The 17,359-nt window shown below is 36.8% G+C and overlaps 1 protein-coding gene across 1 annotated transcript in view; it reads left to right on the forward strand.

The window, feature by feature from the left end:
• The window catches only part of LRRIQ1 (leucine rich repeats and IQ motif containing 1), a 246,312-nt gene that overhangs the window by 139,674 nt on the left and 89,279 nt on the right, over positions 1-17,359 (forward strand). Inside the window, exon 23 of the mRNA XM_056116978.1 lies at positions 3,946-4,047. Coding sequence (XP_055972953.1) covers positions 3,946-4,047 — 102 coding nt within the window. The remainder of the gene's footprint in view (positions 1-3,945; positions 4,048-17,359) is intronic.

Consider the following 17,359-nt stretch of genomic DNA (forward strand, 5'->3'; position numbering starts at 1 on the left):
CAGCTACAAATTAGTGAAAGTTCCTAAATATTAGACTGTGGAAAAGTTTATGGTTGTATGTACATTATATTTATTTAATTTTAGAATTTTAAAAGGAAAATTTAAATCAGTAAATGATATCCCTATATGAGTATTCCCTGTATATAACTGCTCATTTCACCTTAACATAAAACTTACTTCACTGCACTGCTGTACTTGGGGCACATGCAGAAAATGCATAATTACCAGATTTTTCTGTATGAAGTAAATATAAGTAAAATAATTGTGCTAAGATCAGTATTATAGAAACTTAAAAAAGGATTATAGAGCCATAATACAGTGGTGAAGGCATTTATCTTGCATGTGGCACAACCAGATTTGATCCCCAGGACACCGTATGGTCCCCTGAGCCTGCCAGGAGTGTTTACTGAAATCAGCTACGAATAAGCCCTGAGAACCATGGGATTGGGTCCCAAACCAAATGAAAAAATAAGGGCTACACAGTGGTCAAGATGATTTTAATCATACCCTAATACCTAATTAAAGTGCTTACATGAGAATAGGGATAATGTGTCAAGTGTCAAAGCACAGGCATCATAACAATTTCAGTTTCTTTGTAGATCTTTCTAAAATTTTATACAGATGTATTTGACATATATTTCCTTAGATACTGGACAAGTAAAATTGGGAGATTCAGAAATTAAAATCACCAAGAGCCATATGACTCAGTCCTTGATCTTGAAGGACTAGATAATACAAAACTGACTTTATAATACAAGAAACAGGATGGTGTCAAAGTGGTCTTCTTTCTAATACTTGTATTAGTACATTGGTTTTCATGTATTTTGAAAGGCAAGAAAATTGTTTTTTCAGGAAGAAAAAACTTTATTCACAGTATTACTTCAAGTTGCAATCAAAATGAGGTCACTTTTTTCCCATTTGAAATTATCATTTTCTTTTTCTTATTATCCCTTAAAAAATTAATTGAAGACAAAATAATTTTAAGCCGTAAAATCAGAATATTTTGAGGTAAAAGGATATTGGAATTGGCAATATTTACATTTACCATGATACAGTGCGCTTGATAAATATAATTATTTTGAGAAAATTGGGCTAAATATTTTTAAGCATTATATGCATTATTTTCTCTTGAAAATAGTATGAGGACATGTTATTGTTATTGATATTTCACATAATAAGAATTTATGACAAAGTGATTATTTGAGTAAGGGAATGCAATGATTTAAATGATAGAGAACTTTCATTTGTTTTATTATAGAAATAATTATGGGCATGTTAAACTGTTTCCTTTATATCCCACCTTAAATGACTTAAGATCTGATCTAAGAACAGAAATTGCAGATAATATTGTCATTTACACTTGTAATTTTGTGTTTACTGATGCTGAGCACAGAATCTTGTAGGCATGAGTTTATCTTTTTACACTTTTTGTCATTTCATAGAAAGATTTCAAAGTCGGTATAATTTCTGTTTGATAGAGGATGAGGCAGAGGGTAACAGCAATCTTATTCTACAATTGTTCAGTCATACAACTAGTAAAAGTTGGTGTTTGGGTCTATCTCAGGTTTGTTTAATTTTGTTACCTTTTATCAGGAACTACATAGATTAAATAGAAAGTCAAGAATAGGAGAAGGATTATCAAGTTCAGCAGATTATAGAATATCATACAGAGCCTTAATAATCTTCCATAATTAATACTCCTTTGACATGTGTATAGTTTTATCTGTAAAGGACTTAGAAGGTATATGATAATTCACATATTAAATGTGTACACAGTATTATTGGGGTCAGAGTGATAGTACAGCAAGTAGGGTATTTGCTTTGGACATATCCAACCTGTGTTCTATCCCAGGCACACCATATGGCCCCCTAAACTTTCCAGAAATGGTCTGTGAACTCAGCCAGAAGTAAGCCCTGAGCATTGCTGACTGTGGCACTAAAACAAAAAATAATACAATCTATTACTTATAATAATACAAGATTAATAATATAGGCTTATCCTTATAATGATATTGAATCTGTATAGAAAAACAGGCTCTTATTAAACCCTAGGTCAATAAACTTATGGAATATGTATAAAATCACTACCACTATCACTATCACCCCGTTGTTCATCGATTCGCTTGAGCGGGCACCAGTAACATCTCCATTCGTCCCTGTCATGTTCAGGTGTAGCCCTATGGCATATTTGGGGCTCTTTCAGGGTCAGGGGATTGAGGACCATCATTGTTACTGTTTTTGTGTTATCGAGTACCCCATGGGTAGCTTGCCTGTGGGAGGGATGCTCTCAGAAGCTTGCTGGGCTCTCCAAGAGGGATGGAGGCTTTGGGAGCAGCCTCTAATCACCTTTATAGGTGTTCCCAGACAGGCATACATGCGGGCAAGATACTCTTGGTAACCTGCCGGGTTCTCTGAGAGTGAGAACTATACAATAAGAGGTCATGCGGCCACATTTGCTTCCGGGAGTTTGGTTTTATAGTCTCTGGATCCTGGCCGTTGATGGGGTTACATGGCAGTTGGTGGGTGTAACTGTCTAGTGACTGGAAGATGGGGGATCTGGGTGGAGGAGGCCCAGTCCCAATTCGAGCAGGATTGGAGATCTCAGCCCTGGGTCCCGTACACCTGGGTTCCTCTGCCAGTTCCTTCATGCGTGAGGCTCATCCTATCATGTGGAGAGTGGTCTCAGCATGGCTGTGGCTGGGTCCCGGAAGTCTTCAGCTGTATAAATGTATAAAATATAGATATATAATCTGAGAAATATATAAAATTGTTTTTCTGGGTCCAGAGAAATAATCCAGGGATTACGGCATTCACCTTGCATATGACTGACTCTAGTTTAATCCCCAACACACCATATGTTCTCCTGAGCATCAGCACAGAGCTGAGCACCAGTCTGTATCGCTCTAAGAAACAAAACAAAAGATCATTACCTTTCTGCCAAATATATTCAATTCTATTGCATTGAGAACTAAGTAAAGTAAAGTAAAGGCCCTCCCGTTGATCGTCGATTTGCTCGAGCGGGCCCAGTAACTTCTCCATTGGAGACTTTGTTGTTACTGTGTCTGGCATATCAAATACTCTCGGTAGCTTGCCGGGCTCTCCGAGAGGGGTGGAGGAATCGAACTCGGGTCGGCCATGTTGGCCGCGTGTAAGGCGAACACCCTACCCACTGTGCTATCGCTCCAGCATTGAGAACTAATTAAAGAATTTTAGTATCTTGTTTTTTTTTTTGCTGATTGCATTACATACTAAGAAAATGTGTGATTTCCTGGATTATAGGGTTTTTTGTTATTTAAATGCACACGTTTCACTCTTTATACTGCTCTCTATAATCACACCACTATTTCATTGTTTACAGTTTTTTTTTCAATAAACTATTAAGAAACTCCTCAAACTTAAAAAAAAAGGATAACTGAAACTTTTAAATGTAAGGGTTTTCGCCTTGTTAGTATTTCTACTCTATCTATTGGTTTTGTGTCTAATCAAGTAACTAAGAATGGTTGGTATTCACATTATGAAGGTTTCTTTTCTTGGTTTCATTTGGTTTGCTTTGGCCTCCCACACAGTGCTCAAGAGTCTGGCAGTGATACTGACCCTGCTGTGTGGGCCTGGCAGTTCAGGCCAGGACCTGCTGTAGGCGAGGCTTACAAAGAGCAGTGAGGGTGCCATCAGGGCCACCCTGGCAGTGCTTGGTTCCCTGTGGTGCCAGGTATTGAAATTGGTACTCCTGCATGTAAAGAATCAACTCTGGGCCTTCGAATTTTCTCCCTGATCTGGTATTATAAGTTTGTAAGAATAGCATCAATGGCATCATCACTAGTTTCAGTGTTTTATAGCACGTGTATTATCTTTTTTTATGTACTGTGATAAAAAAAAATATGTAGCTTTTCAGAGAAGGAATTAAGCAGCACTGAAATTTTGTCACATCTTTTTCTTATTCTCTAGATCCGACTGTGCGTCTAGCAATATTCAAAAACAATGAAAACAAAGTTTCTCTTATAAAGTCACCAAAGAAAGCCCAGTCCATCAAAGACAGTCACTTGGAAGGTATGGCTAATCACATAGATAGAATTGGTAAATAAGATAAAGTTGGTAAATTGTTTAAACAAAAATTTTACATATTTAGTAGTTACTAAATATATTTATAAAATTATGTTAGAAATATTTAAAAATAAAAATCATGACATGACTCCTGGAATTAAAATACCAAGTCAGCGTATCGGTTAGAGTATTTTTATATTTTATGAAAGTTTTTATGGAAAAGTTATAATGCTATTTATTGCTTGTTGTTAATTTAGATTCCTTACTGACATATTAGCCTATATAAGTAAGTATTCACATGTTGAAATGGTACTCTGTTATATTTATTGTATTGCAAATATATATAAACTCATTCATTGCATATTTAACTTTGAAATTTTGAATATTTTATAATATGTAAAGTTTGCACTTGACCTACATATCAGACTATTTTTTGATTTAAAAAACATTCAAAATCATTGTCAGATTATTAATTTTTTATTTTTATTTTATTTTTATAAAGTTGTTCACAATAATTTATTACATTTAATAGTCAAACACCAATCCCAACACTATGCACCTTCCCACCAACATAAGAGGAAATTGTGTGAAGATTGTTGTATTTCATCCTGGAGTCATTTAAACCCTTGTATAAGACATTACCATCATGTATGTTAAACCCAAACAAATGTGTGCTACTTTTGGTACATCAGTGGGCTAAAGTATGAGAGGTTGCAAATTCTGAAATTTAGAATATGATTATAGAACAGATTCACTCATGGGTAAGGCCTATGTCGCTCTCTTCTTGGCTGTTGATGAGGTTATATGGTACTGGGGACAGTTTGTGGTGTCACTGCCAAGCCACTGGAAAACTTGGGAGCTGGGGGAGGGAGCCCAAGGCGGGCTCTCAGTGAGCTTGGAGATTTCACTCATGGGTCCCACATACCTGGGTTTTTCTGCAGGTTCTCTTGTGAAAACTGTTCTCACAGTGTTCTCGTCCAAGCTTGTGTAGAGATGCCAGCATGTTCTTAACAAAAATTTTTAAGTGCTGCAAAAATCACTTTAAAGTTATTGTTTTATCTTTAATAGTGATTTGCTTATGGTTCTGCCATACTTCTGGTTTATAATATCTAGAATGAAACAATAGAGTCAAATATATCTTAAAGGGACTAGGAGACACCTCAAATGGTAGAATAGTTGCCTAGTATGTATAAAGATCTGACTTGACCCCCGGTATCTCTTTGATCACCAGAGCAGCACTTGATGCAATCCACGTGCCTGGATGTACTTATCTAAATACCACTTAGCTCAAGCAACAAAACTGTCTGACCCACACCAGGTCGAGAATTGCTAGGAGTGGGCCTGAGATGTAATGAGCGCTAGTCAATGCATTCCTTAAGTTCTAGAAAGCAAATATGTCAGAAACAGAGTGTTCTAAGTTGATTATTTAAACAGATCTTACCATGTGATTCTTAAATATTTATAATAGAACAGAAATATTAAAGAGTCATACTTTTTCACTGAATCCTTCTGCTAAAAAATTTTTATTTTTATTTTATTTAACCGAGGCATCATATTTACAGTGGGATTAGCAGTTGCGGTTTAGACAGAAAAAGTTACTGCACCACACCCAGCACTAGAGTGCCAGTATCCTTCACTGCTGTCTCTAGGCCATTTTTATCTATCATCCACTCCCTGGGAAGACTCAGGTTTTGTTTTCTTTGGTCTCTGGCTATTCCCATGCTATTTTACTTTATATTTCACATATGTGTGAGATCGTCTCATATTTGTTCTTATCTTTTTGACTCAATCCAATAGAACATTCTGTGAAGTTCGTGCTTTCTTTAAACTTCATTTTAGTATGTGGAAAAGGAGATTCGGGATCTAGAGAAAAACAAATAAAGCAAATGTGGTGATTTTTTTGGGTCTTTTTGTTGTTGTTGTTTTTTGTTTGTTTGTTTGTTTAATTTTGTTTGGGGACTATTCCCAGCAGTACCCAGGGCTTACCTCTGACTCTGCTCTCAGGGATCATGCCCAGTGATCTTGGGGCACCGTATGTAATGCCAAGGATTTAATCTGGGTTGGCTATATGCAAGGCAAGCATGCTATAGCCTGCACTATCTCTCAGGCCCAAAAAGTTTTGAAATTTTGTGGTCAATAAGATAAAAGAATATCTATCTATAATATATGAAAGTAGTCTTCTGTGTACGTTGGATATTCTATTTTACAATTCAATTTTTTTCATCTTTAAAATTTTACATGGTGAAAATTATAAGATTTTGTGGATATCAAAGGTATAAAAATATTAACTTAAAGTTATGGATTGCTATTTAAATAGAATTAAAATATTTGAACTATAAAAATAAATGAATCTGGGTGCATTTCCTTGTTATCATTTTAACTTTGCTGTTTCATTATTCATAAATGAATGTGTTTCACAGTTAATAGAAACTCCACAAACAATACTTATTAAATAGGAGCACAGTTATTTTAAAAGGGAATATCTTTTTTTGGAGGGCAGGGACCCACATACCTGGCAGTGATCAAGGATCACTCCTGTTGGGTATTAAACCCAGATTGGCTGTGTGCAAGGCAAGCATCCTATCTGTTGTACTGTCAAATGGGTGAATACCTAGGAAAAGAGAAGTCTAGAGTTCTGTTTCCCTTTACATAGCATTTACCTCAGAATCAGAGGCAATAAATCTCTCCTAACAGTTTATATTTTATTTTCTATAAAGGTGGAATATATGTTACCATCAGGAATAATATGTGATCATGAATATAGCCCAGTGATAAAGAATGTGTTCACAAGGTTCTGGGTTTGATCCTTGCTTACCTTCTTAAAGAATAGTATTTGCTTGAGCGGGCCCAGTAACATCTCCATTGGAGACTTTGTTGTTACTGTGTTTGGCATATCGAATACTCTCGGTAGCTTGTCGGGCTCTCCAAGAGGGGTGGAGGAATCGAACTCGGGTCAGCCATGTTGGCTGCTTGTAAGGCGAACGCCCTACCGCTGTGCTATCTATGCATGTTTTATGTGTGTTTATTGATTTTTGTACTAATATATTAGAAGTAGTTAACATATGATGTGGTGTATGCTTGTGTTTTGTGTTCCCTATAAAAAGATTTATCTTTTTTGCATTTGTACCCTATAGTGTAATTGGTATTCATTTATTTTACTGAGTTGTTTTCTGTGTACATTAGATATTCTAGTAACTAAAAGTTGTATTAAGGCTTTTTATTATAGAATTGGATGGAGAGACTGTCAGGAAAAATTATAGATGGCAACCTTTTTCAAGTATGTTTAATCTCTTCCCCCTTTTTAAGGGGAAAAGATTAAAGAAAGTAAATTTTATCATTTAATTTTGAGCCCTATGATTTTTTCTTTTCCCCTTCGTTGTCCATTAGTGCTTCTTTCTAAAATTTTATTCAGCACCATGACTTACAAAAGCATACATATATGGGTCTTAGACATGCGTAGTTCCAGCACCACCACCCCTACCCCCCCACACACAAACACACTGTCAACTTCCCTCTAGAGATGTTCACAGGTTTCCTCCTCCACCCATTCCTGACTCCTAGCCTGCCATTATGAGAGGCATCTTTTTTGGTTTGGTTTTAAAGTTTGAGTCTTATGATTTCAGTGTTGTTGACTTTATGCTTTGGATACTTAACTCTCATTCATTTACATCAATCTTGTATCAACCTATACCCTATCCTCTTGCTCCCTATTGGTTCTTATCTGTCTCTCCCTCCCCCGCAGTACCCCACCCACGATTTGATTCCTTTTTTTTAAATGTAGGATTACTGCTATTTATTCAGCCATTGATTAAGCTGATTAAATTGGGCATGAACTTCACATTACCTTTTTTTTTAATTAAATCAACGTGAGATACAGTTAGAAAGCTTTCATTTTCGAGACTCAGCCGTACGATGATCGAACCCCCATCCCTCCACAGTGCACACCATCCACTACCAGTGTCCCCGGTATATCACCCCATACCCAAACAGAGTCCTCATCCTGTTCCATAGCAGGCAATATCTCCAATACTCTCTCTCTATTTTGGGGGATTATGTTTTGCTCGAATTTTCCCACCACCATTCAAGCTGCCTGCCCGGGGCAGATGCTAGATCACTTATTGTCCATTGCTCATTTAGAATATCCTGGATGCCTCGGCCACATGCTTCTGGAATCCTAGATTGTAAATGGTTGGGTTCCAGAGACATTTCTGTAGGGCACCAATCCATTTTGGGATTCAACTGGGTGTCATTGTACCATGGTGGTTGGTATGCTAAAATGGTGCCCAGAGGCACATTGTGGGCGTGACAGAAAGGTGAGCAGGCAGGGAGCTGGGGAGGGACAGCTAGTGCCTCTGCCGTCATGCCACATGGAGATTTAATCCTGGAACCCACGTACCTGGGCCTTGCTTGTGGAAGTTCTTGGTTCCCAGGATTCCATTTGGAGTATGTGGGGGAGACTGCATCTGCCCCATCTTGGGTGCTCTGGTGAAAATGGCCTGGTATGGGGCCTGGAAAAATCTCCAGTTCTGTTGTGTCTTACAGGATTTGCTGCTGAGTCTCTGGCTTTTAATCTTTCTTGAGATTTATTTATGGATCTCTGAGGCAAGACCAGTTATAGAGTTTACAGGCTGGCACTGGAGTTGGTTTGTGGGGGTGACTGCAGTGCTTCCATGTGTATTGGGAAGTGGGGGAAGGTAGCCTACCCCAACTCTGTGAAAACCTGGAGATTTCAGTCACAAAACATGCATACCCAAAATTTTAACAGCTTATATCTTGGTGAGATCTGTCCTGAGACAGTGGAGTCAGGCCGGGAGTATGGCGGCGATTTTGGATTGTGGAAGCAAGCCTATGCTGGGGGGTTCTGCTTGGGCAGGCACAGGCCAACCTGCCCCCCTCCGATTTACACCAGTCTGTTCATCCATGCTTGGGTCCGAGATTAACTGTGTCTTTTGGTCTCTTTCTATGGGATTTATCTATGGGTCTCTGAAATAAGGCCAGTAAATGAGCTTGTATAGCTGAGCTGGAGGTGGATTTTGGGCATGGCTTCCAAATACATAACTTTTGACCTTTTAATTTCTTGGTAAACTTAGTCCCAAGTTGTTGCGGTCCGGCCAAAGGCACAGTGGCAATTTGGGGGTGTCAGGAAGCCTGAAGGCACCATCGGGCTGCTGATGCACTCACCCTGCAGGTACAGGTTGACCTGTTGGTGGCATCATACTCCCACCCACCATTTAATTCTTTTTCTTCTTCCTATACTCTAGAGTCACGGGTGATCTGGTCACTACCTCTCCCACCCCTCCCCCTTTGAACCGGAGCATTTAGTTTTCTTTAATACTCTGGTTTTACCTACCTTCATGGCTCACCATGTTGTGATTGATCCAAACAGCTCAGCCACAAAGTTAACAAATTAATATCATCTCTCGGGGAGAAGACATGTTTTATTTTCATTCTACAGTGTTTTTTTTTTCTTAGTATAGTTTAAATAATGAAGTCATAATATGTTAATTTTTATGGTTTTTATTTACACCATTACTGCAACTTAGTAGCATGAAAGTGGAAAGAGCATTTTATAAAGCAGATCTTTTGTGACACAATTACATGTGTTATACAGGTAAAGAAAAATTAATATATTTCAGTATTTTTATAGTTATAAAACCATCACCATAATCTTGTTTTAGAAACTAAGAATTTTTTCCCTTAAAAATTCTATTTTTAGGGGCTAGATCAATAGTACAGCAGGTAGGGCATTCGCCCTGCACGCGGCCGACCCGAGTTCGATCCCCATCATCCCGAGCACTGTCAGGAGTAATTCCTGAGTGGAGAACCAGGAGTAACCCCTGTGCATTGTCGGGTATGACCCAAAAAGCGAAAAAAAATCTACTTTTATATTTTGGCACCTTATCTCTTTAGAGTGAAAAAGTCCCACGTTACATTTTCTTTATGTAGGTTTAAATTGAATTGTTGTATGTTGAATATTACCTTAGAACATCACTGCTTTATAATCCTCCTCAGTTTGTAGAAATTAGATCAAGATATTATTTGACTATTTCTGTAATTTCCATTTATTTTTATAACAACATTGTCTAATTTAATATAAATCTAAGGTGACTCTACTTTATGACATTGTCCTTATATTTCCTTAATTGCTCCTTAAAATACTTGTATTGTTATTTGTGCTTTTACCTGAATATTATTAATTTGTAGGACAGGATAGTGGTAAGTCTGTTGGCAAAGAGTAAAGTGTATGCTTGTATTTAAAGAAAATGAAATATCTATATTAAATGGTACATGGTACATAATTATACCCTTTTAGCAGGCACCCATGTTAAAGCATGTCATTTTATTTTATTTTAGTCATAAAATATTAGCAAGTTTTTGCCTTCCTGCCACATTTAAAATTTGAATCTCATCAAAAATGAAGAACTAAATCACACCTTTACCTATAAAAATGTTATTCCTTTAAACTTGGTCAGACATAAGTCAATTCTACAAGGAATGATCAAAAGCCTGAGAATTTTGCAGAGTCAGAAACACTTGATTTTTCAAGTTATCTGCATGTATTTAGTTTGATACCTGTATCGGTTTACTCTGTATCATCATAATTCATTCCTGAGTTTTAATATATGTTGTTGTTTTGCCTTTTGAAGTCATTTCCTGATTGTTGCTTTGAATATCTCCCTACAAGTTTCCCTGTTTTATTTTTTCTGTTTAATAATAAATTTGGACTCCTAAGAGAAGATTTTTCATAGCTATCACTGGTAAAAGAAATATAGTTTAATGGAAATAGGTGTAGAATCTAGAGTTCTAATATTGAATTCACAATTTTTATTGACTTTATGATATTGGAAACATCTCACTATGTAGCATTATTTTCTACTTATAAGAGTATCGTGTTGTTTCACTAGTGAATTCTTCCAAATCTTTAAAGAATACTTACTGCCAATCCTCGTTAAGCTTTTCCATGAAATTGAAATATCAAAAACACTTCCAAACAGTTTCTATGAAGCAAATATCACCCTGATACCAAAAGCAGACAGAGATACCACAGAGAAAGAGAATTACAGGCCAATATCCCTGATGATCATCGACACAAAGATCCTCAACAAACTATTAGCAAATAGAATACAACACCTCATCAAAAAGACCATACACCATAACCAAGTGGGATCCAACCCAGGGATGCAAGGATGGTTAAACATTTGGAAATCAATCAACATGATCCATCATATCAACAAAAGAAAAGATAAAAACCATATGATCATATCAATAGATGCAGTGAAAGCATTTGACAAGATCCAGCACCCAGTTGTGATGAAAAGCCTCGACAAAATGGGGATAGAAGGGACTTTCCTCAATATAGTCAAAGCCATCTACCACAAGCCTACAGCAAGCATCATCATCAATGGGGAAAAACTGTGAGCCTTCCCTCTAAGATCAGGGACGAGACAAGGATGCCTACTCTCTCCACTGCTGTTCAGTATGGTACTGTAAGTACTTGCAATAGCAGTTAGGCAAGAAAAAGATATTAAGGGCATTCAGGTAGGAAAGGAAGAAATCAAGCTCTCACTATTCACAGATGATATATTACTATACTTAGAGAACCCTAAAACCTCTACCGAGAAACTCCTAGAAACAATAGTCTTGTATAGTAAAGTTGCAGGCTATAAAATCAATACCCAAAATCCATGGCTTTCTTATACGCAAATAGTGAAAGAGAAGAAAGTTACATGAAAAAAACAATCCCTTTCACAATTGTGCCCCAGAAAATCAAGTACCTAGGAATCAGCTTAACTAAGGAAGTAAAGGACCTGTACAAAGAAAACTACAAAACGCTAATTCAGGAAATAAAAGAGGACACAAGGAAATGGAAAGATATGCCCTGCTCATGGATCGGGAGAATTAACATTGTCAAAATGGCAATACTTCCCAGAGCATTGTACAAATCCATTGCGATCCCTATTCCAATACCCGTGACATTCTTCAAAGAAATGGAGCAAAAACTCCTGAAATTCATATGGAACAATAAGCCCCCACGAATAGCTAAAGCAATTCTTGGGAAAAAGAAAATGGGAGGAATCAACCTCCCTAACTTCAAACGCTACTACAAAGCAGTAATAATGAAAACATCTTGGTACTGGAACAAAGGCAGAGCTGCAGACCAATGGAACAGGGTTAAATATACTGACATCTCCCCCCAAACATATGATTATCTAATCTTTGACAAGGGAGCAAGAAATGTGAAGTGGAGCGAGGAAAGCCTCTTTAACAAATTGTGCTTGCAAAACTGGACAGCTATATGAAAAAAATGGGCTCAGATCTCTGCCTAACACCATGTACAAAAGTAAGATCAAAATGGATTAAAGACCTAAACATTAGACCAGAATCTATAGGTACATTGAAGACAAAATTGGAAAAATCCTCCATGACATTGAAGTTAATGTTATCTTCAAAGATTTCATGCCACTGGCAAAGCAAATGAAAACAGAGATAGACAAATGGGACTATAATAATCTAAGAAGCTTCTGCACCTCAAAAGGAACAGTGACCAAAATACAAAGACAGTATACAGAATGGGAAAGGATATTCACCCAATACACATCCAACAAGAGGTTAATATCAAGGATATACAAAGTACTGGTTGAACTCCACAAGAAGAAAACATTTAACCCCATAAAAAATGGGGCGACAAAATGAACAGAAACTTTCTCAAAGAAGAAATTCGAATGGCAAAAAGGCATATGAGAAAATGCTCTACATCATTTATCATCAGGGAGATGCAGATCAAAACAACAATGAGATATCATCTCACACCACAGAGACTGGCTCACATCCAAAAGAACAAAAGCAACCGAGGTTGGCGTGGATGTGGTGAGAAAGGGACACTCCTTCACTGTTGGTGAGAATGCTGACTGGTTCAGCCCTTTTGGAAAACAGTATGGTCAAATCTCCAAAAATTAGAAAATTTCTAGTTTACCCAGCTCCCATTTGACTCAGCAATTCCACTCCTGGGAATATATCCCGGAGAGGCAAAAATTGAAGTGACATCTGTGCTTGTTTGTTCATTTCAGCACTGTTTACAATAGCCAGAATCTGGAAAAACCCTGAGTGCCCGAGAACAGATGACTGGTTAAAGAAACTTTGGTACATTTACACAATGGAGTACTATGTAGCTGTTAGAAAAGATGAAGTCATGAAATTTACATACAAGTGGTACTACATGGAAAGTATCATGCTAAGTGAAATGAGTCAGAAAGAGAGAGACAGGCATAGAAAGATTTCATTCATTTGGGGAACATAAATAACAAAACAGGAGACTTACACCCAAGAATAGACAAGATAAGTACCAGGAGCTTTACTCCATGGTTCGGAGGCCAGCCGCCCATGCTAGGGGAAAAGGCAGCTCAAATAGAGAAGGAAATACCAAATAAAGGTGTTGGGAGGATTCTCCCAGGATGGGAGATGCATGCTGAAAGTAGACTATAGACCAAACATGATTGCCACTCAATGCAAATCACAGCACCCAAAAGGAGAGAGAGAACAAAAGGGAATGCCCTGCCATAGAAGCAGGGTGGGATGGAGGGAATGGGGGGGGGATGGGAGGGATACTGGGATCAGTGGTGGTGGAAAATGGGCACTGGTGGAAGGATGGGTACTCGATCATTGTATAATTGAAACCCAAGCATAAAAATTTGTAAGTCTACAACTGTACCTCATGGTGTTTCGCTAATAAAAATTAAAAAAAAGAGTACCTTGTTGTTGAGGGTTTTATAAGGCCCTACTTGTGAAATGCTTGAAACACATGCTATGAATACGTAATAATTGCACAAGGCATGTAATTATTTAGGAAGCAGTCATATTTTTATCATTTGCAATAAGTCGTATTTTTTTTACTTTCTTGATGAATATGTCTTGATATAATCAAACAAAATGAAAACATTTAAGTTAAAATATTCTCATAAAACCATGATATATATATGTGTATATATATATATATATATATATAGTAGCATTGTACCACTGTTCTCCCATTGTTCGTCGATTTGCTCGAGCAGGCCCAGTAACGTCTCCATTGTGAGACTTGTTGTTACTGTTTTTGGTATATCGAATATGTCACTGGTACCTTTTCCGGCTTTGCTGTGCAGGGGAGATATTCTTGGTAGCTTGCTGGGCTCTCACAGAGGGGTGGAGGAATCGAACCTGGGCAGACCAGGACGGCCGTGTTAAGGCAAACACCCTACCCATAATTATCTAATAATGTCAGGGACTATTTTTTTTTTTAGTCTAGGTGTAGCCACATTATAAATCAGCTAATTCAATTTTAAACCTAACAGTATTTGTCCACATAATCGCAAAAGTAATCCTGTGGTTTTTGAAAATATTACTCTTTTTTTTAATTTGCAAAGAAATGTTCATTGATACTTGTTAAATGTCCCCTGCTCTAATCTGCTGAAAATTAAAATTTATTACTTCCTGAAAACATGACATCTTTGGCCTTTTAGCTTTTTGCCATTGCAGGAAGACCAGCCTTCTTCCTTGCCTGGAAAAAAAGTTGGATCAGACCCAAGACCATCTTAGAGAGACAAGTTTAGTCATAACTTCTTCAATCTCTAGGGCAATTTTATTTGATTTTAAAGATAGGTTTTCCTAATTCCCAGTCTGGAGCTGTCATCACTAGCATGCTTCCTATTTCTCCTCTTATAAAACTGAAGATTTACACATACCATATGTCTTTTGACATCATAGACATTCAAATATTTTTGCATTAAATTTCTGAGTACTGAAGGCATTAAAAAGACCTTTAATTTGTATAAATTTTACTTCAGAGCATTTCTAATCAAACCATCTTCTTTTGTGGTATTTTTTTTTATTTTATGATTACAAGAATTTTTATTCTTCGGCTTTCTCTCTTTTAATACCAACTTTTCTTTAAAAAGTCACAGTAGGTAGATAGTTTAAGAGTAGTTTTGTGTTTTCAGATCAGTATAGAGTTCTAGCCAGTAGTAGTAATGATAAGGTAACTACATAGTATCAACTAGATGAATACAATCCATTGGTAGGTCAAGATTTTCTGAAGGTAGCTCTTTAGAAGAGATGTTCATAATATTTCCATTGAGTAAGACTCAGTGTTTGTTGAAGTACATATGTAATCAAAATGATAAAATGTGATATGCCCATCAATAACTGTTTCCAACTACATTATTCCTGAATTACAAATTTCCTACCAAATGTTAACATGTTAGTGTCCACAGCCCTTTAGCATAGCACCCAAAGCATGTAATATGTGCGATTAATGTTTTGGTGCTAAATTAAAGTATCAAGGATCCTACTCTTAAAATTCCAAGAAATCTATGGAATGCTAACAATAATTTATTTGAATATTTGGCATCCTTTAACAAATTGGACTTATCTATATTTTATAGGCTACCTCTTTAATTGATTACTACTTATCATTCCTAGGCATTAACTCCTTAGAATAAATTTATGATTCTTTTCAACCAGAGGATAATAAAAATGTTGTCTAATATGAAAAAAAAAGGTTATGGGACCAGAACTATAGTACAGTGGGTGCAGTGCTTACCTATCATGCAGCTGACTCAGGTTTAATCCTTGGCACACTAAGTGGTTCCCTGAGCACCACCAGGAGTGATCTCTGAGCACAGAGCCAAGAGTAAGCCCTGAGGACCACTGGGTATGGCACCAAAACAGAAGAAAACAAGTTATGATTTTATTTTTGAACATTACTCACTATGTTCATTGAGCATAATCAATAAACTACTGTCTTCTATATGATCACAAATCACAATCACAAATCATCCTGTTGTTCGTCGATTGCCTCAAGCAGACTCCAGTAATGTCTTCTTCATCCTAGCCCTGAGATTATATTCAAGGCTCTTTAGGAGAATGAGACCCATCATTGTTACTGGTATTTGGCATATTGGGTACGCCACGGGGAGTTTGCAAGACTCTGCCGTGTGGGCAGGCTACATTCGGTAGCCTGCCAATTTGTCCAAAGTAGGAATGAGATAATAAGATGTTATAATAAGATGTCGTGCGGCTGCGAATGCGGCTGTGCAGTTCCGGGAACTGGTTTTTATAGTCTCTGAGTCTTGGCCGCTGATGGGATTACACGGCGCCAGTGGGTCAGTTGGTGGGTGTGACCCCCGCCTACTGGAATTTGGAGGATCTAGGTGGAGGATGCTTGGCCCAAATCCGAGTAGGCTTGGAGATCTCGGCCCCGGAACCCGCGTGACTTTGTCCCTCTGCCAGTACCTTCATGTGTGCGGAGAGTGGTCTCAGCATGGTGGTGGCTGGTCCTGGAGGTCTTTGGCTATGATACTTAATGTAATACAACAAACTCTATTCATCAATCTCTTCATTTGTTCAAGACATTGCTTTAAGTGATTTATCTATAACTAAATATTATTATATCACAAAAATATTAAAAATGTAAAGAACTTTTTAAATTTTTAAAATGTAAAGAACTTTTTAAATTTTTAAAAATGTAAAGAACTTTTTAAATTTTACAAAAGTTGAAAATCTGTTTGTTCTAAGGAATTAATGATGAACTAGAAAAATCTTGTAGTATGTTTTTATGATATTTGTACTACTCTGCTTTTACTAATAGAGAATGATCTGAGAATGAATCAACAATAAAAGTTAATAAAGTTGAATATAGTTGAAATACAGCTTATAAAGAATATACTCTCAAAGCTAAATTTCAACCTCTGTTTTAAAATTTAGTATGAGATCTGTGATTGTTGAATATCTAATTTTTTCCATGCATCCCACTGTACTTATAACACACCAAACTAATAATATCAGATTTTCCTTCAAGTCCTCAATTAAAAGTTTTTGTTTTGAAGATTTTCATTTTAGTTTTTTGCCTGGGAACTGCCTTTATATAAGTTCCTTTTTTCACAAAAAATGTTACACCAATAGCTGCTCTCTGTTCTGTTTATATGTTTCTTATATGGCAGGACTTTCTCACTTCATACTTCCTAGGTTTCCCTCCCTTTGCCAATTACTTTCTTATGGCATCTTCTCCATTCATCGACTTTTTCTGAGGTTATTTATCTTATTTATTAATTTGAAGTGCTACTTGTACGTTATGATAACACTAACATTCTTGAAATTTCTTGTCCCAAGAAAAATTATGCTTGTTTTAACACTGATCATCATTACATGTAGAATAGGTAATTAGTAGCCAGAGGAATATTTTAATATGAAAGAAAATAAGTATAATATATACTTACAAATAAAACCCCCTAAATGTATTCTAGGAAACATTATACAACTTAGTAAGAAAAGGTTTTAATTC

This window comes from Sorex fumeus, unplaced genomic scaffold, assembly GCF_029834395.1.
Source record: "Sorex fumeus unplaced genomic scaffold, SorFum_2.1 ptg000003l, whole genome shotgun sequence".
Classification (NCBI taxonomy): Eukaryota; Metazoa; Chordata; class Mammalia; order Eulipotyphla; family Soricidae; genus Sorex; species Sorex fumeus.